The sequence below is a fragment of the Nelumbo lutea genome, chromosome 4, assembly GCF_056320005.1.
Source record: "Nelumbo lutea isolate HS-2025 chromosome 4, American lotus-T2T, whole genome shotgun sequence".
Lineage (NCBI taxonomy): Eukaryota > Viridiplantae > Streptophyta > Magnoliopsida > Proteales > Nelumbonaceae > Nelumbo > Nelumbo lutea.
In genome coordinates this window covers 85099409-85120212 of record NC_142687.1, presented here as the reverse complement: position 1 = coordinate 85120212, position 20804 = coordinate 85099409, and the positions used below count along the sequence as shown (strand labels likewise).

The 20804-nt window shown below is 39.4% G+C and overlaps 2 protein-coding genes across 3 annotated transcripts; both read right to left on the bottom strand.

Moving 5' to 3' along the window:
• Positions 1–2571: 2571 nt before the first annotated feature.
• Positions 2572–3102, bottom strand: LOC148861463 (uncharacterized protein At5g01610-like). The gene has a single exon (XM_088985048.1). The coding sequence runs from the start codon at positions 3100–3102 to the stop codon at positions 2572–2574; it is 531 nt and encodes a 176-aa protein (XP_088841174.1).
• Positions 3103–14991: 11889 nt separating this feature from the next.
• On the bottom strand, positions 14992–20111 carry SEC15B (exocyst complex component sec15B). Of its 2 annotated transcripts, none has more exons than XM_088941725.1 (2): positions 17322–20111; positions 14992–15358 (listed from the first exon to the last, which is right to left on the bottom strand). In XM_088941725.1, the coding sequence occupies exon 1, from the start codon at positions 19897–19899 to the stop codon at positions 17479–17481; it is 2421 nt and encodes an 806-aa protein (XP_088797851.1). In that variant the 5' UTR covers positions 19900–20111; the 3' UTR covers positions 14992–15358; positions 17322–17478. The 2 variants fall into 2 exon arrangements, with proteins under 2 accessions (XP_088797851.1, XP_088797850.1); XM_088941724.1 differs by having other exon boundaries at positions 14992–15306.
• Positions 20112–20804: the final 693 nt, after the last annotated feature.

Below are 20804 nucleotides of genomic sequence, written 5' to 3'. Positions count from 1 at the left end.
CTGGAAACTGGAAGTGGAACGCACTTACAACGAGTAAAAGGAAAGATCGGAGCCGTTAAATTCTTGCCTCAACGGGTCAGTGGATGGTATATGTTGATCTGTACCAATTACCAAACGTGTCGGGCTTCCGAAATTAAATAATAACAAATAAGCATGAAAGATGTTGATGTATAAGTGGGACGCCTGTGAGGCGTAAAATGTGAGGAGCAGATCCGGTCTCAACAGATCATGGTGATGGTTTTCGCTCTCACCTTTCTGCGAACTGGTGAGTTGTACAATTGTAATTGCCGATAGAATATTTTGAAAAGAGTACAAATACAAATATGTATTATTGATCATTCATTATCGAGGGAGACTTCAAAATGGTCATTTCTTATCCAGGATTGCAAAGGGCTCAACGATAACCTTGAGGGTGCTTTTATTTATAATCATGTTTGGCGGACTGGGGTTTATTCATCAAAATTTGAGCAACCTCCCTTGTGGTGATTTAATTTACGCAAAACCTATTTATATTTATACTCTTTTTAATCTGAGCCTAAATAAATATTTGAAGCCAGTAAAAACTCTGACTTTGCTTGGAAAAAAAAAAAATTACCCATTTTACTTTGAAATGAATGGTAACCTAAACAAGTTTTCATCCGTTAATTCATAAATCCATCCTACATCCGTTTTTCATTTGATTCAATGACATTACAAGCAGTAATTTCGTTTCCTTTGCTGTGTACCGTGAGAAACTGTGTGTGGGAAGAAGACCCCCCTCTTTGTCCAGACTTATAACGTGGAAATGGTCAAGACATTTTCTTTCCCAATTCATTATTCTACCATCCTCCTCTTATATGAAACTACACAGGCATTTTATAAGGTAAAATATTAATGAACAACATCAAAGTTCAAGGATTGGCTAGATTTTTCATTCTTAAAAATGAGATTTCCAAATAACAATACATCAAGTATCTGGGGGGCTTCATCAATGGCTTTACTTTAGTGGCTTCGTTTCATCATGACAAGGGTAAATTAATGTTTCAAGGCCTATCACATATCAGCAGACAATTGAAATAAGAATAATCCATTCCAAACCCCTATTCCCATAAATCCAAAGGGGTCCTAAGTGTTCATTTCTTATCATTTTGTGTCTTCGACCGGTCCACCCCCACTGCCCACTTCATTGTCTTGCCTGTGCTAACAAAACCCTATCGAACACTCATGGGTAAGGCATCTCTTTTCTCTTCTCTTTTCTCTTCCCATCGAACACTTTCAACACCACTTTGGATTTGATAGGCATAACCATGGTTTTCAAAGCCAAACCCGATCAGACGATCAGACCAGAAAAATCGGGAATAGCTTAGGTGACCGATTCCATTTTCCCCAAAAACTGAATTTTTCTCCAAAACCGTTGATTTTGGTCAATGAACCGTTGAACTAGGTGGTTAACCATTCAAACCATTCAAACAGTCAGACCGTTCAACCCAACAACTGGACCCCTGATTGATTCAATCACCGAGTCAATTTTGAAAACTATGGGCATAACATTGTAAAAAATTTTGGAAAAATTCCCGATCAGTACATTATGCTTTGACTCGAGTAACAATTTGATCCCTGAACTTTAAAATATGACAATTCAGTACTCAAACCTTCAAAATATAACAATATATTGCTTTCATTAATCAGTCGTTAATCAACCGTTAATCAGTCGTTAATATTCCAAAGGCATTTTTAACTTTTGAACAAGTACTTGTCACATTTTGAAAGGTAAGTTAGTAGATTGTCCTTTCCCAACTCCGCTGCTCGAATTCTGAATTACAACCCCCATAGTCTAGTCCTTCTATAAACCGCATCCCAATCAGTCATTTTTCCAAATTTTTTTTACACCTGTCCCTTAAAATATCCTAAAAAATTAAAACCTATTTTGACACTTATAAGTGCCCAAAGATTAAAACCTATTTTGACACTATAAATGCTCATTTAACGTACTGGTGCAGTCCTAAAAAGTCATTACAGTAGGCCCGCGTGGCAATAGGTCCGATTATGCCACGACATCCCTCCACGTGGCAAAACTTTACTCCAATGCAGGCTCGAAGTAGACCCAGAAAAAAAGAAAAACTAGTAAGGAAAAAAGTTGGCTTTCTCCGTTGTACAGCCTGTGTGCGGTGTTGTCCATAGGGATAATGGGATATCGTTCCGTGACACGTTAGTTCATATAACGTGTCACGTGAAGAGGTGGTGGACAACCATGGTCATGAACTCATGGTGTACCACTCTTCCAGAACTAAAAAATTGTTTTATTAGGCTGTCTTGGGTCTTGCGTGATGATAAAAGTCAACAACCGGAGCAGATGGATAAACAATAAACCAACAATAATCAACAAAAAGTTAAATTTAAAGAACAGTGCAAAATAAAAGTTAATATCGATTGCAGATTGCTCATCTTAGAAAAGGAAAGGGGATCAAGAATCAAGATTGAAGAAGAGAAATAGAAAACCCACCATACAGATGAATCAGCCATTGATGATTGATAGCTCTTGAAATAATTTAACAACCTTGCCTTTAATTGCCCGGAGACGGGAATTAGGATTTAGGAAGAAGAAACCAATGAATTTGCTCCCATCTTCCTCGCTTGCGCAGTCCGAGTGACGCAGTTAAATCCGCACCCGCACTGTGGGCTCTCCTCGAAGTTATCAACCGCGAAACCGGCTGAAGCGATCCCCACCGAGAAGTCTAGCGTGTCCCCTTCCCGAGTGACCTCGATAACGTCAACCCACAGAAAGAGCACCTTAACACTTACGCCCTTCAGGTTACTGAGTTTGTTCTTGGAGATTACCCCGGTGATGGTCGATTTGTATGCGACCTTGTAGGAACCCTGAATGGAGAAGCTGCAGCTACCATTCAGGTAGGCGGAGAATTTTCCGGTGGACCTGTCCAAATCGTAGCCTACCGCCCCTTTTGGAAGGATACCTGACGGGAACTCGAACTCGTTGAGAACTTCATATGCCGACGGCTTATCGTCACCGTCAGCGGCTCTTAACGGCGAAACTGAATAGAGGAGGAGGAGGAGACAGGGAAAGGCAGTTAAAGATAAGGATTTTGAGGAAGCGAACGAAGCCATCGAGCCTCAAAAGAAGAATAAAGGGAAGGAGTGGTGAGGTCAGGCGATGTTGTCTGGGCGAAAAGTTGATGAATCATGAAACGATGTGTGTGTGTGTGGAATTAATATATGGGGATTGTTGTTAATAAATGAGTCAGTTTGGCTTAATAAACATCAATAATAAATTTTAGATGGTGATGGAGGGTTCACCAAAAAAGAAATAAGTTCAGGTTTTGAATGGCAACTGATGCGTAAGAGGCAAGTAATAGCCACGTGGTGATTAATTGCTGACAGAAGATAGGTCCCACGACAAATTGGAAAATCTCTCTTCGGTTTAGATTGGGCTTGATTTTATTTTTATATGATGGGGAAAATTCCATAGCCTGAACTTGGATTCTACTCATACCTCAATTATGTACAGATAAAAGACTTATTCTATTTACTTTTTTTTTTTGGAAAATATTATAACACCGTAACATCTACCAAGTTCTTCACATGGTATTATGGAAAAGAAAAAATATCCCTATTCAAAGCTTTTGACTTGGATTCTACTCATACCTCAATTACGTACAGATAAAAGACTATTCTATTTTCTTTCTTTTTTTGGAAAATATTATAACACTGTAACATCTACGAAATTCTTCACATGGTATTATAGAAAAGAAAAAATAACCCTATTCAAAGCTTTTGCCCTTTGCACTGTAATATGAGTAATATGAGTAGGGACATTATATTTTGGGAAAATTTACCCTTTACTTTGGCTCGAGTGGTAATTTGGCAGTATCGGACATGTGATAATTTAGTATTTAAATTTTTAAAATGTGACAATTTAGTATTTGTCGCTAATCAGCCATTAAATGACATTTAAAAAGTCAAAAATGTCCTAAGAATGTCATCTAATTCTCTTTATCAACCATTCAAATATGGACAATAAAATGAACAATCCGAAATTCTAGATTGTTCTAAACAGTCATTAACTTTTTTGAATAGAAGAGGCTAGGATTTGAGACTATTCAATTTTTTGTCAACGTTAGGATGGTTGATAAAGAGAATTAGATGGGATTCGAATGGCATTTTTTACTTTTTAAATGTAACTTAACGGCTGATTAACAAACTAGTTAATGATAGGTACTAGATTGTCACATTTGAAAGTTTGGGCATTGGATTGTCACATTTTGAAAATTCAGGTACTGAATTGTCGTATTTTAAAGTTTGCAAACCAAATTATATAGCAAAAGGATGAAGCTTTATCTTGGAATTGTCACATTTTGAAAACTTAAAGGGAATTTTCCCTTATTTTCTATTTATATAGCAAAAGGATGAAGAGATAAAATTTTCTAATAATATCTTGGTCTCTTGTAAAAGAGGCAAGACCAAGGAAGAGAAGCTTTATCTTGGAATGCATAATATGATCACTTTGCAAAAGAGACTCCTTAATAGATTGCTTGCAATTCAGCCTCCTCTAACGAACCCCAACTATGCGCCTTCTCACCCACTTTATCTCAACGTGTAAAACGAGTCATGTTGGGTCAGCATGGCATGGCTCGCCTGCAGCCCATGCAAAGAGTTCGGCTTTAGTCAAGGCAAAGCCCATTCGAGCAGCCTTTACTGCCTTGCATTGAGAATATCTCTGTACTTATATGTTTTATTTCATGGGGAGATATTCTTAATGCAAGGTTGGGAAAGGTTGTTAGAATGGTGTGGGCACAAGTTTGCCCCGATGGAAGCCGATCTCCCATGCAAAGTGCAGGCCGTCCTGGGTCATGCCAGGCCTTAAGCATAGGCCAAATCGAGCCAGATTGATTTTTTTATTTTTTTATATTTTATATTTTTATTTCTTTGCTAAGTAAAATAAAGTATTTAACTTTCCTTTGGGAACTATTTGAAAAAAAAAATGAAATCTAACAAAGAAATGAAAAAAAATACTTAACCAAATAACAAATTAAAAAAAAAATAGGAATTTTATTTCATTTAAATTTGAATGGTACAAAGCATACAATGGTTGGATTTATGAAATATGAAAATTGGAAAATAGAATATATTAATAAAATATAAAAAGTATAATATAGTTACAAATTGAAAATAAAAATTACATTATTAAAAAATATCAAATAAATTAAATAAAATTAAAACAAAATTTACAATAATTTGAAAAAATGCTATACAACTATTGAGTATACAAAAAATATTGACTTCATCATTTTCACCTATTGTTCTTGACTTTGATCATCTGCTTCAAGTGAAACGTCAAGTCTAGTGTTATGCCCTTCTTTGTCTTGTAATTTATCCTCAGCATCCAACCAATCTTTAAAGCAGATTAATAACTCAAGAATTTCATCATTCATACAAATTCTCTTGTTGTCCAACACCCTAATACTTGCACTAAAACAAGACTATGATGGAACTATAAACATTAAAAGGGTTAGTAGATCACGTGCCATGGCAACGAGAACTGGATAATTTTTTGCATGTTCACTCCACTAGGATAAAATATCAAAATTATTTGTTCCCTCTAAGGTGAAGGAAGAATCACCTAAAGTAGAAAAATTTGCTTGTAAATAAAAATTAAGTTCAGTAAATGAATTTGTTGTCGAGGCAATGGATTTCTGCCTCTTACTTATTAAATAAAAAAGTTTTTCTCTTTCACTACTAGTCTCAAGTTTAGAAGTGGAAGATGCAGCTGTACAAGTTGTAGAATTTTTCTTATTCCCCGTTACTTCATATTCATATAAACTATACATTTAAAATAATAAAATATTAATTTCTTCATTTTTATTTCTAATTTCAACATTCATATTTTCACAATATGTTTCAAGTAAAATATCTAAACCATCTTTCCTAATCATAGAATCTAATATTGTAGCTAAGCAATAAAGGGAAGAAATGTTCTCTCAATATATATTTTTTAATTTATTTTTCATTTTTTCAACAATACTTTTAAATTGTGGATTCTTTCTATATTTTGTAAAATAATCACTAATCATCATTAATTAAGCTAAATTACAACTAGTTTGATAATAAATATCCAATAATTCATTAGTTACATCATAAAAATGTTTAAAAAATCTCTTATACAAATTGCCATTTCTGAGTCTTCCTTAAACATAATATCAATAAGCATTTTTGCGTTAAAAAAATCACTAAGAATTTGGTTGTGAGAAATACAAATTTCTAACATAGCACAGGTAGAATTCCATCTATGTTTAAAAAATTTCTTATACAAATCGTCATTTATGAGTCTTCCTCAAATATAATATCAGTAAGCATTTTTGCATTATAAAAATCACTAAGAATTTGGTTGTGAGAAATACAACTTTCTAACATAGCATAGGTAGAATTCCATCTATGTTTAACATCTAATATAAAATATTTATATTTTAAATCATAATTTTGACATGAATATTTAAATTCTTGTTTTCTTGCTCCAAAACTTTTAATATATATTGATGTAACCGTTTCTGGTCACGTATCATTTTTTTGGCTAAGTACCTCGTCATCTCGTCTACTCCCATGTGGTTGGTGACTCAGAGGCAGAAGTGAAGCTCCCTGGTGGCGAGCTGCCTGGTGGTGAGCTACTTGGTGGCGAACTGTCTGGTGGTGAACTACCTTGATGAGCTACTTGGAGGTGAGCTACCTTGATGAGCTGCCTGGTGGTGAACTACCTTGATGAGATGCCTGGTGGTGAACTACCTTGATGAGATGCTTGGAGGTGAGCTACCTTGATGAGCTTTGTTGCTTTTTTAGAGGCCTGTAAGGAACCAGATGTCAGAGGACCCGGGGGTGTTTACTCGGCGAGGTTACTCCGATGGCTAAGTTAGCACTTAGTGGAGAGCTAAGATGATATTAGAGAATGAGAGAGCTAGAGAGCAGAGGTTACCCATCTTCTCACCTCCCTTTGCCCTTGGGGTTGAGGTCTTTATATACTGGAGTCCTTGTGGGTTAGGTGGAGCAGTTCCTAGATTCCTGTTGTGATGGAACCTGCTTTCGTGTTAGGTGGGGATAAAGCCACCAACTGGTAAGGTTGCCCATTTCCGCCTAACTCGGGGAGTGGGTGAGCTAATATAGACGTTACATGGGCTAGGCCACCAGGTCGTGCATAGGCCAGGCCGCCAAGTTGCGCCAGGACCAGGCTGCAACTCCTGCCAGGGGCCAGGTCGTGCCAGGGCCAGGCTGCCAGCTCATGCTAGTGCCAGGATGCCAACTCATGCAAGGGGCCAGGTTGCGCCAGGGCCAGGCTGCCAGCTCATGCCAGAGCCAGGTCGCGCCAGGGCCAGGCTGCCAACTCGTGCCAGGGCTAGGCCACGCCAGAGCCAGTCCACCAAGTCGCACCTGTTCCAGGCCACGCTTGTGGGACACCATCAACTTAGCAAAGGCAAGTTGTTGTCCGGGTGTGCTTAGTTGTCAAGAGGCTGCACTTAGTTGTCAAGAGGCTGCCAGGTGTCATAATGTCATTGGAGGGCCAAATCTGCCCTCATCATTTTCCCCCACTCCCGAGCTGAAAGTAACTTGGCAAAAGGAGTACTCCTTTTGGCCCGTAATTCAATGAGCTCATAAGCGTTGATTCAGTTTCTTTAGGCTCTGGGAGCTTCTTGGAAGAGAGATGCCCGTAAGGTGCTGAGGTCTCTGCCAGTTCGGTATTTTAGCCCTTAGGCTCTAGGAGAGACTTATAGTCCACTCTTGTTGACTTCGCCCATGCCGACGAGGCAGTTGGCTCTTGTGTAGTAGTGTTGCCCATGCCGTAGAGGCGACTGGGTCTTAAGCAGCAGTGTTGCCCATGCCGTAGAGCCGACTAGGTCTTAAGCAGTAGTGTTACCCATGCCGTAGAGGCGACTAGGTCTTAAGCAGCAGTGTTGCCCATGCCATAGAGGTGACTGGGTCTTAAGCAGTAGTGTTGCCCATGCCGTAGAGGTGACTAGGTCTTAAGCAATAGTGTTGCTCATGTCGTAGAGGTGACTGGGTCTTAAGCAGCAGTGTTGCCCATGTCGTAGAGGCGACTGGGTCTTAAGTAGTAGTGTTGTGGCCCTTAAACTTTGGGAGCAACTCATGGTCCACTCCTGAACTTTGCCCATGTCGAAGAGGCAACTGGTCTTTTAGCAGTATTGGCCCTTAGTCTTTGGGTGTGACTTGTAGTCCACTCCTGAATTTTGCCCATGCCGAAGAGGTGACTAGGTCTTGTTGTAGCATTGAGGTCTCTGCCTGTGAGGTACCGAGCTGGATTGCTCAGCTTCATTGCTCTTTAGAGACCCGCAAGGAACTAAATGTCAGAGGACCCAGGGGTGTTTACCCGGTGAGGTCACTCTGATGGCTAAGTTAGTACTCTCATAGTAGACTGCGAGCTAGAAATCACAATCTGAGAGATAGAGCTTGCTTACTTGTTTCTGAGGCTGGTGCCTTTTCAGTTCGTAAATTCGCGCCTGTGCCAGGCCACCATGTCAGTGCCCCGTGCTAGGTCACGTCAGGTCGGCGCATGTGCCAGGTTGCCAAGCCGCCAGGTCGCACCAGGTGGGCGTCTTAGAGCTACTTAGTCTGTTAGCTCCTTGCATAGTCTTTGAGTTCATAAAAAAAATGGGGAAACTGTAAAGCGGGAGCTTTGGTTTCTAAAAAGGTGAGGACTTAGCTTTCTGGGAGAAGAGGACTTAGCTTTTTGTAAGATAAGAACTTAGCTTTTGGTAGGATGAGAACTTAGCTTTTTGTAGTATTTTCCCACAGACGACGCCAAATGATGTAACCGTTGCTGGTCACGTATCATTTTTTCGTGTTGCATCAATTTTTTGGCTAAGTACCCCGTCATCTCGTCTGCTTCCATGTGGTTGGTGACTCAGAGGTTGAAGTGAAGCTCCCTAGTGGCGAGCTGCGTGGTTGTGAGCTACCTTGATGAGATGCCTGGTGGTGAACTACCTTGATGAGCTGCTTGGAGGTGAGCTACCTTGATGAGCTTTGTTGCTCTTTTAGAGACCTGTAAGGAACTAGATGTCAGAGGACTCGGGGGTGTTTACCCGGTGAGGTCACTCCGATGGCTAAGTTAGCACTTAGTGGAGAGTTGAGAATGATATTAGAGAATGAGAGAGCTAGAGATCAGAGGTTACCCATCTTCTCGCCTCCTTTTGCCCCTGGGGGTGAGGTTTTTATATACTAGAGTCCTCGTGGGTTAGGTGGAGCAGTTCTTGGATTCCCGCTGTAATGGGACTTGCTTTTGTTTTAGGTGGGGATAAAGCCACCAACTAGTAAGATTTCCCATTTTTGCCTGATTCGGGGGATGGGTGAGCTAATATAGTCATTACAAGTCACAATCCCGTGAAATACGGGGTACGGTGGTGAGCTCCTCGAGGTTGGCACCTATGTTAGGCCGCTAGGTCACGCCTGGGCCAGGCTTCCAGCTCGTGCCAGGGGCCAGGTCGTGCCAGGGCCAGGCTGCCAGCTCATGCCAGGGGCCAGGTCGCACTAGGGCCAGGCTGCCAGCTCGTGCCAAGGCCAGGTCACGCCAGGGCCAGGCTGCCAGCTCATGCCAAGGCCAGGCCATGCCAGGGCTAGGCCACCAAGTCACACATGTGCCAGGCTGCGCCTGTGGGGCACCATCAACTTAGCGAATGCAAGTTGTTGTCCGGGTGTCACCTAGTTGTTCTGAGGTTCCAGGTTACATGAGGGTGAGCTGCTTATGGCGAGCTGCCTAGTGGCGAGCTGTCTATCTGTCAAGAGGCTGCACTTAATTGTCAAGAGGTTGCCAGGTGTCATAATGGCATTGGAGGGCCAAATCCGCCCTCATCATATATAATACAATTTCTAATTTTAGAAATATGAGTAGAAATTGTATTTAAAGCATCCTAAATACATAAATTTATGATGTAACATGCACATCTGATATAAAAGAATTTACCATTTAACATGATTTTAATTGAGATTTTAAAATATTTATTGCTAAATCATTATTACTAGCATTATCAAAACTAATAGAAAATAATTTATTGTCAATTCTATAAGCATGTAAAGAAAGTATTTAAAATACTTGCATCAATAGCTAGGCCAATATGGGCCATTCAAGCCTAGTAAAACTTAACATAAGTTGAGTGCAATCCACCTCAGAAATCTAAAATTGCAATCCCCTCCTAGTCTACTAGTAGCCCCCCTATAAATTGCATCCTGCCCGTGGATTTAGTATCAATCCATGATCATGATTTAGTCCACCCCTAGAAATCTTAGCTCGACCCTAGGGGTGGATTGATTTATAAAAATCCCTTTATTTAAAAGCCAATTTTCACCAATAAAATAACTGGTAACACAAATATAACTCATGTTAAATTTAGAAGTCCAAACATTAGAAGTAATTACAACTTTAGAATTAAGATTTGATAACATATAAATTAAAATTTGTTTATACGAATAAAAAATTTTTAAAGCATCTGATCTAATAGTATTCCTAGAGACTTTTTTAAGTTGTGGATTTACAGAACTACGTAACCATTTTTCAAATTTAGTATTTTCAGCTAACAAAAATGGTTGTTCAACATGTACAAAGTATTTTGCTAATCCTTGCCTCATTTTTTCTTGAGAATATTAAAAGTACCAACCCCCCCCCCCCACCAAATTTGTGTTTGTGTTGTTTCTCTCCCTTCTTCTTCTTCTTCTTCTTCTTCTTCTTTCTCATGGGTGAGCAAATGTCTATCCAAATGGCCAGTACCACCCTTGCTACAATAAAAAATGGCCAGAACGGTTTGGATTCTTGGAGTTTAAAAACCGCCAGGGATTAATGCTTGAACCAAGGATCGAAGTATTAATATCGATATCATAACAATAATCTATACTACTTATCAAAGTGTGAATGAGGGGTAATTTTTTGGAATTTTTATTGGATAAAATTTACCCTTTCAACTTAAGTTATCTAAAGGGTAAATGTGTATTTTGATAAAAATTTAATTAAGATGGTTGAAATTGCATTGATGTATTGGTCAGTCATTGCAGTTATTTTGTGCAATGTATTATAGTGTTCTAGTGCTTATAAAGCATCGTAGACATCTGATGCATTGAAGCACTTGGTGATCTGTCATCGTAATGTGCATTACAGGCCCAATCACGGGACACCGGTGTGTAAAACCCAATTATTTCCCTTGTCGTGACTTGAATTTATTATGTCTCATTGTGAGGACGCTTGTTTGTGACTAAGTCTTAAGTGGAACTGTGCTATGGGGATTTTTCAATGCAGCCCTTTTGTTATCAAGTGTGGAAGCTTAACTTTGTAAATGCAATATGAGTTTGTTGCCGTTACTTCAATGTCCTTAACAAATACTAGCAGAGTAAACCAAGTTGTAGAACAAAAAGAACATCATGATGTGCAAACTTCATGGAAATCAGTACATGAATTTGGTTAAGGTTGATAAACGAGACAACTAGGAAGTTTAAGCATTACATTCCAATACGTAAGCACAAAAATACCTACGAAGCATGCCCATCTGTCCATGAGGTCATCAAGCACACATTTCATGGGGTGCGGATTAAGATTGGGATTCCCCCAATTGAGACAATCTTCCATAATTTGAATTCCCATCAGCTATTGAAGCCTTCATCTGGATGTTTAGCCACCCAAAAATTGGATCACAAAACCATTGCTATGACAACTAAATTACCCTAGATCATGCTCAATAAAGAGGAAGAGATTGGGGGTTATTGGTGGTTCATGGTGTTGATAGAAGTTGTGATTGGCAACAACAGGATCTAAGCCACAATTGGACTTATTTTATTGTGTTGACATTTGGCGATGCAAATAACAATTCTAGTTATTGTTCCACAAATTTGGCATTTTGGTGTTAAACGATAGACTAGATTTAAGATGACTAGTGGATTGAAGTCAAGTTATAAAGAAAGAACAAAAGACTTGTTCTAAAAGTAGTGCCACAAATTAGCAGGATTCCACTAAGAAATAAAAATCTAGGCTGCAATAGGTATTAACAATGACCTCGTGATGCAAGGGAGAGTTGTCGAGTTTGATCTTTGCCTTCGTCTCCTGGCGCGATAGAGAATGACAATCAATCAACCCTAGTAGCACGCAAAGGAATTGAGAAAGAAAACAAATAGGGATTCTCCTCTCCCAAAAGTTGTTTCCGTGGTTTCTTGTTGCCAATTGATCAGTTGATTAAAACGACTCGACATTGGAGTGAAATGGCTTTAGTACCACTTCTCCAGAGATCAAAGACCAGACTAGAGATTCTAATGTTGATGTCATAGACTCCATGATCATGGTGGTCAAATCGCCAAAGGTCTGGGAATGGTAGTTGCCCTTAGAGAGAAGAGAGAAGAGGGGAGAAAAAGAGAGAGAGAAAAAGAAGGGGATGAACAAGTCGGTCTAGCCGAGCCTACGCAAGAAGAGGCTAATAAGAGTATGATCTTCCTAATGGAAAGAAGATGACCTCCAAGAGAAGGGGGAAGATATACAAGGGCTGTAGCAAGTTGAAGGTGACAAAGGTTGTGACATGGTGGTGGTTTTATTCTCCGAAAGACATGAAGTTGTGTCTAGGGAGTTTGGCTTCCACTTTATTTATGAATGTGAATTTCCTTTCCAAATAGGAAGGTGCTATGATAAGGGCAGGGATCTTCCTTATCATGGTAGGTTTGTTGGTTGGATATGGGATGAGGTATTCACAAATAGAGTTTCACCACATGTCTTCACGGGGTCTCAACAACTTGTGCTCTAGGCTTTCTTTAGCCATTGAACAAATTGGACATAGAGAGAGAAGTCCATGATGTGCTAGTCTCCTAAGAATGTTTTTTTGTTGGGGTATTTAATCTTTGGTATCTTCTAAATGGGACCACCAGGGTGTGGTACAGGCCTAGGTAGGTTGCGAGAAGGTCGCTCTAAGTTGGTTTGGATCGCGAAGAGCCCCAAACCAAGTAGCAATCTTGTTGAAAAGGGCCCTAAATAATAATACCCTCGCCTTCAAACTGATAGAGGGGTATACATTGATTCCTCATTAGAAAACAAAGACCAAAGCTTAGGAATATCCCATCTTCAAGGATTTTGTAGTATAAGATCCACTAGTTAAGAGACCTCACTATTAATTGGTAGTAGGGTAGAGTTTAGAGAGTTAGGAAGTGAGGAAAAGGGAATGCATGGGTCCTCATAGATTTTAATTGTTTGACCATTTCCCACACACCACAACAACTTGAAGTCGAAAATGATACATTTCCATCCAAAAGAATCATGTTGACTTAACTATCGCTCTAGGATAGGTAGAAGATGAGCAGTATTTTACTCTCAAAACCTGGCTCCACAAGCTATGCTCTTCCCCGGAGGAACCTTTAAAGAAGCTTTACAAGAAGAGCTTAATTGAATAGAGTTGTCTCCTTGAAATCTAGACCACCTTGAGACTTAGGCTATATTTGGCATTCCTTATTTTAAGGACTTATCTTGTTTTTGTAGTTAAAATGCTTTTTATGAATACAATTTTTAACTATAAGAAGGAAATAAGTCCTTAAAATAAGGAATGCCAAGTGCAGCCTTAGCACGACATAAAGAGTGGTAGGAGATCTATTGAAACTTAGGTCTTCCTTCCTTATAACCCCAGTAAAATCTAGCACTCATCCCATCCAATTCAGAGCCGAGTACCTTTGGGCCTTGGCAATTCAAAGTAAAATGTCATATTAGATGGTATTGTTGAGGCAACCACCTTTATTAATGTTTCCCTGATGGCAGGTTCAGCAAAAGGCAATGTAAACCTAAAATTCTACACAATACCCTTTGGCTCACATGCTTTAAGGATTCTTGCTTGCTTCTAACAGTGAGATTAGAAGGACTAAATATTTGTACAACCCAATAGTGTTTGATTTTTCAAAAATTCTGAACATCATTCCCTAAGCTCACATTGTAGACTTGAAGAATACTTTTTATGACCAGGCAATTGTTAAGTTGGATTTTAAGAAAGCCAAGTATCGCCATTGAAGAGGTGGGAAATGATTGGCCCATTTCAAGATCATGGTTTTAAAGGGTGACTGAGGCATACGCCTCAAGGCAAGGTGGCCAAATTTCGCTTGGCCTCAATAGCCTCAGTCTTAGAGCAAGGGGCGTAAGCCTCAGTTTTAGTGAGGCGTAGGCCTTTTGCCTCAATTTACATGAGAGGGTAGCTTTAAGTTGAAGGGGTTTTGGGTGGAAAAATTTGGATTTTAGTATGGGCAATTTTGGAAAAAAATAAAAACCCCAAAATGTAGGGTTTTTAGCAACCAAAATCTAATTTCTCTGTTTTTGTTTTTCAATCGAACTCAAGAAGAATAAACTCATTTCTCTTCTAGTGTTCTCTGTTCTATTTTCTATATTCTACTTCTCAGGCCAAACTCAAGATTCAAGAAGACAAGAATATTGGACGGAACCAAATCGTGCGACTGCATACAAGTCCTCCTCCTTTTTCTTTTTCTTGTTCCTCTTGAATCTTGCGTACATGTTCTCTTCCTCATCCTTTTCACTTTTTTTCTTTTTTATTTGTCTCAAACTATCTGCTAGGTGGGGCAACGGATTTGTGGGAGGTCAGAGACTCAGATGTGTTGGCATGCTACTTTCTTTTAATTTCACTTTCGGATAGTAAGTGTTGTGATAACTAATAACCTATAAGTGATAACTGATGAGATGCTTGGATACATGTTGCCATATTGTCATAACTCATAATATATATTGAATTTGGATCTGTTTTGTCATCTTCCATGAATAATTCCTGTCACAACCGTCAATGAAATTTTATCATGACAGCCATGGAAATGAGTCTAATTCATTTCAAGATTTGTCTAAAACTTTCTAAAAGATTTGAACAATCTTGAAAAGATCTAATGCATAGTTCATTCAAGTAATCTGAAAAAGATTTGAACAATTGCTACATTAAGTAACAAATAATTATATAAAACTTCATTTATTTATTTTTTTCATAATTTTTAAGTTTTTAATTTGAGGCTTACGCCTCAAGCAGTCTCGAGGTTTACGCCTTGCCTCTATCACCCAACTGCCTCGCCTCCACCTTTAGCCTTTTAAAACCTTCTTCGAGATAGTTGCATTCCTTCAAATTGTCAACTTATAGCATCGTTGATAAGAGATAAGAGGACTTGGACACTGAGAATTACCAGATAAGGCCAGAGGGGATCCCTTTGCCTTATGCCTCTCTTTGGTTGGAAGGAACCTTGCTCGGTACCATTCGCCAGATAAGCAACATAATTGGAGGCAAAGCCAATGATCATTAAATTCCATTTGTTGTAGCACTGCCAAGGTGAAGTTCCACTCCAAATTATCATATGCATGTTGGATGTCCAACTTCATGATAACAAGAATGAGAATGAGAAAAAAAATTCCAATTTAATTCAGTGGTAGTGGTAGGAAGCATATTAGATCTTTAGAGTATGAATCAGCATTTGGGTCCAACACATTTTGGTATCCAATTTGAATTCATCTTATTATTAAACTAAAACTATTTTAATACGAAACAAATTATCATATACATGTTGAATCGGGCACATCCATTCTTGATAAATCAAGCCCACACATCTCATACCAACTTCTATTCCCTTAAACTAGAGGTGATCATGAGTCAGGCCCGGGCTTCACCATGCACAATTCTCTAAAACTTATAAAAACCCCTATAGTCCCATTAGTCTCATTTCTGTGTAAGCAAGCTCTTGTTTAAAAATCCAAGTCAAGTTCAGAAATTTTCCAATGTGGGACAATGCTTAAAAGAAGTAAAATAAAGAGTTTTAGTGAGAACTTTAAAACTATTTCCAAAGTGCATGTGTAGATGGTGTATTATGTAATTAATCAATCAAACACCCATTGAAAATCTTTAATGAGATTAAAATCCAATATTTTTTGGGCTTGATGCAGGCCTAGGTTGGGCCAGCCCTACACAAACTTGGGCCCGGATTCAGTAATTTGCAAGATAGTGATGCAGGCCCAAGCAGGGACTCTGGATACACTACACCCCTCCGTTTTCCCAATATATTCTATATGCAATATCCCCGATCTTAAACAATGATGCTCTATTTTGTTAAACAGAGTTGGTTACAAAATGAATGTATTTTTGTGTGACAAATCAAGAATGGTAAAAACAACTTAGAGGAAGAACTCCCATTATATAAAAAGCAATATAGATACGGAGAAGAGATAGTCTCTATGCTATGCTTCCTGCGTGTGGGAAAAAAAAATGAGGAAGCCCCTTTTGGTCAAATTAAAAAACAAGTGGTTGGTTTATTACAAATAAGGGAAGAAAATGATATCCGTCATCCATTTTTTTCCTCTAATCTTATAAAAGCTATCTGGGTCCTCGATCTTAAGCAGTATTCTTGTGCGACAAATCAAGAATGGTAAAAGCAACTAAGAGGATGAACTCCTGTTATATAAAAAGCAACATAGATACGGAGAAGAGATAATGTCTCTATGCTATGCTTCCTGCACGTAGGAAAAAAATGAGGAAGCCCCTTTTCTGATCAAATTTAAAAGCAAGTGGTTGGTTTATTACAAAGAAGGGAAGAAAATGATATCTGTCATCCATTTTTTTCCTCTACTCTTTTAAAAGTTATATGGGAGTGAAAAGCCACAAGACATGCAACTCAAAGCTTGGGTCAAGAAGCATTTAGTGACATTTTCTACTTTACTCAATATTCTACATATTTTGATTAATTTTTTTACCCAAAAAATCATCAAGGTCCAAATAATATTCATAAAGACCTCCATTACCCTCCTCGATGTGGTCAGACTAGAATCCCCTGTTTAGACACGTGACTTCCTATCAATTCAGAAAATAGCATTTCGGGAGTAGTTTGCTCCCATTTTTAAATAGAATTCAAATCACTCTAAAAAAAATGAGTGGTTAGCTCCACTTTCAATTAGGAGGCCTCAATCTTAGCCACTCTTTCAAAAGTGAGGGTAGTTAAATAAAAAACAACTAAATAACCATTTCTCATCTCTATAAAAATAAAATTTAATTTAATCTCCTCAATGAAATAATAAAAAATGTGTCAAACAAAAGTGATAAGCATACATTGAGTATATATATATATATATATATATATATATATATATATATATAAAATGGAGATTCTTTACAGCCATTTTATCCAGTTTATTGCATCACATCGAATAACCAAATCACCTTATATGGATTAGTAAAGAGCTTAGTGTGTAGGAAAATTACTTGAAAGAATTCAATACAACATTTGAAGAAAAAAAATCAATACTACAAAAGAGAATTCAAAAGATCGAGAAAGATGCAAGAGATACATACACAATGGGAACAGCGTCAACTGTGATACAATATGGCAGAAACGACTCATGTGATATGGCTTGTTGAAAGGAAGCAAAGTTAGCAATTGGCGATATGCATCACAAGAAAAGAGTTAAGGGACAAGGAGAAAGGTGTTTTATTTGCAGCTTCTCACGGTTTAACTCACTTCCTTGAGTCTCTTTATCAAAGCATCCAAGGATTTCTTCCTTGTGTTTTGCTTGGCCCCCCTTGCTCCAAAGGTTCCAAAAAGCCGATCTGAAGGATCTCTTAACTTCTCTGAAATTGTCACCACTTTCCTATAGTCTAGAGTATTATAATTTTTTACTCTGATCACTGGATTCAGAAAATTCTCTGGATTACTGCTCAGGAGTAAGTTGATTAGTTGCCTGGCCTCAGCCAATGCAGACTTCAATTGATTTGCATCTTCATCTGAGGAAAGGTGAGCTTGATTATCTGCAAACGATTCCAACAATCGAATATCCACATCAATCCCCGTTATGGCATTTACATTGAACCTCTTAACTGAATCCCCAAATAAAACTCCAACAATCTTCTCAGATATATAAGAAAGAACATCCTGTAAAACCCTTTTAAGTACTGCTGCTGGCAGTATCTGCTGAGCGGTAGAAACCAATGTCTCCAAATAAATAATCACCTCATTCACATATTCATTTCCATTTGGTGGAGGTTCATCAGCCATCCAATTCACATTCTCAGTCAACATCATGAATCCATCAATCTTGGCTTTAAGCATCCCGGAGAGCATCTCTTCCGCTGCATCACGGGCATTTTTCAGTGGAAACTGCCTCCTGCCCCTCTCTGCCATTCTCAGTGGAATGCCTGAAAGCTGTGCTGCATGACGGAAAAAGAAATCACAGGCTCGCTCCAAAACCGCCATGTTGGCTGCCACTTGCATTGCTTGAGAGACTCCATGAACAGACGTATTGATAAGCTTGAGCAATGCCCCATCCAAGACTTCACTCAAAAGTCGGTCCAAATACTTCTTAATCACATCATAAAAATCCAGCTGGCCTCCATATGACATGAAACTTACAGAATCCTCAATAAATGATCGAACAATTCGGCAGCAATCTGGGACAGTAGAAGAGAACGGTGCAATGTAAGGGAATGCAGGGATTATATCGGAGGTCTGTATCTGAAATGACAGTACATTCATCGAATACTCATACTCCTTCTTCATCAGCATCTGCTCAAACTTATCGGCAGCAAGCGCATCTCCAATCAACTTCCTACAATCAGACAACAACAGCTCATGGTACTTGTCTCTGTGCTTGCTCAGGACATCGAGGAGAGAATCAATAGGGTACCCATACCGACGCAGGGTTACACCAAGCAGACTAACATAGTCCTTTATCAACAAAAGATGATTGGCAGTTTGCATCCTAGAGAACTGATCCTCCAATACAGAACACATCTTACTAACAGCAGTCTCCCATAAATTCTCGACTTCAAACTTCGTAATCAGACCACCCCCTGTCCTCAATATCCGATCTTCTACTATAAAGAACCCAGCAATTTGAGCAAAAAATGTTTGATGAGATTCAAGAAAAGGCGTCATCGATGATACCTGAAAGTCCGACGTCAACTGAAGCTTTCGGTTCTCAAAATAATACTGTTTGAACCGATCTTCCAGGCCTAGGGTTTGATGGATGTGATAAGCCCTATACAACGGGGTCAAGTCAAACCCTAACACACCGCTTCCGCCATTATTGTGATTATCCTTACCATCGTCTCCAACTCCAAGACCTCCATCATCGTCTTCATCTTCCTCTTCTAGTGCATATACACAGTCCCTCAAACTGAGCCTGCTCTGTTCCTCGGCTTGTCGTTGCTTGATCCTTAGTTCCTCTTCTCTCTGTCTCGCCGACGATGCCTGCCCTATCGCCAATTGCCCCAAATTCCGACTAACAATCCGGATCTCGACGAGCCAATCACCAAATTCTTTATTGATCCTCCTCTCAATATACGACCGGATCGCCGGGATCTGCTTCTCGAGCATTCTCCTAAGCGTGGAGGATGGAGTTCTCTCGAGAAAATCCCTCTCTATCGCTTCTAGGCACTTCAAGGCCATGTAGAAATTATTGCCAGATAGATGGGAATTCGCTCTGGAGCAGAGTTCAATCAGTCGAATACAAGTCTGAACAGAGTCCAGAGCAAGACTGATATTGCGGCTTACGTTCCGAGCCTCGACGAAGGCGTCGAGAGAGTCGAGAAGTGGACCTGCGACAGACTGCAGCAACCCGCTGGAGTGGGAGAGCGCAGACTTGAGTGAATCGGCGTCGGAAAGCATAGATCTGAGATCATCGACGGCCATGATGAAATCTTGGTAATGGGCCTTACATACCTCTTCGATCTCCGATTCCTTTGATCTGGCGAAGTGGCGTAGGTGGTGGAGGAGAGTTTCAGGTTTTCCGGAGGCAAATGCTTTGCGTACGAAGGGACCTAAATCTTCGGCGTTGCAGATGGCGGAGGAGACGAGGAGTTGATCAAGCTTATCGGAATCGCCGTCGTTGGCGAGAGGGGCGACTTTCCGTCTTATCTTCGACGATGACTGCATGGTAGCTTTAGTGTTATTGCCCGTTGATATGAAGATTGAAGAGTCGGGGTAGCATCTAGGTTGACTGGAATCTCATCGGTTAGAAACGGAGAAGATCTAGCCCTGTCTGTCTGAGATTGAGGGAGAGGCGAGGAATGTGGGAGACGAAAGGAGATTTTGGAGATAAAAATGAAATCGAACTGGTCTACTACTACTAGTCGTCGAAAGTATTTTGGTTGACTGAAATGCCACTGGAGGGAGGTACAAATACCTTGCTCGAGGCTCGAAAATCCAGCTTTATCGGTGGGCAAGCACGGTCATTTTTGTTTTTTAGAAGAAGGGTTAAACTAAAGGGTCCGTAAACAGAAAGGTTAAAAAGACTATTTTACCTTTTATTTTTCTTCAAAATTTCAAAATTTAACATTTCGCCAAATAAAAAGCTAACAGGGCCTCTCCTCTCCATGAAGGCAAGAGAATTCTTTTGAAGCGCCCACGTGTCTTATCAAAGGAGTTTTCCCCAGATGACTTAACTGGCCACCTGTGCGCTTCATGGAGACAGAGGAGCTGGCATATGGGCTCCAGACGTGTATGACTTCCGGATGTAAAGATGTTTTGAAAATTTGAAGAACGATACGGAGTAAAAATATTTTCAACCATAAAAGGGTAAAATTGGGATTTAGAAAAGTTGTAACAAAAGAAAATTTAACCCTTAGAAAGAAAAACAAATAAAAAAACTTACCCTGTGATTGCCAACTTGCCATCCAGCTTGAACCAGTTGTTTTGTCTTGTAGCATTGTATCGAATCCCCTGGTCATTTTCCAAACAACTGAACACAACAAAAAGACATCTCAAAGTCAATTCAAGAAAAATGAATAAAATAAATCATAAAGGATGCCACCCTTATAATGAGCTATAACTGAGATGGA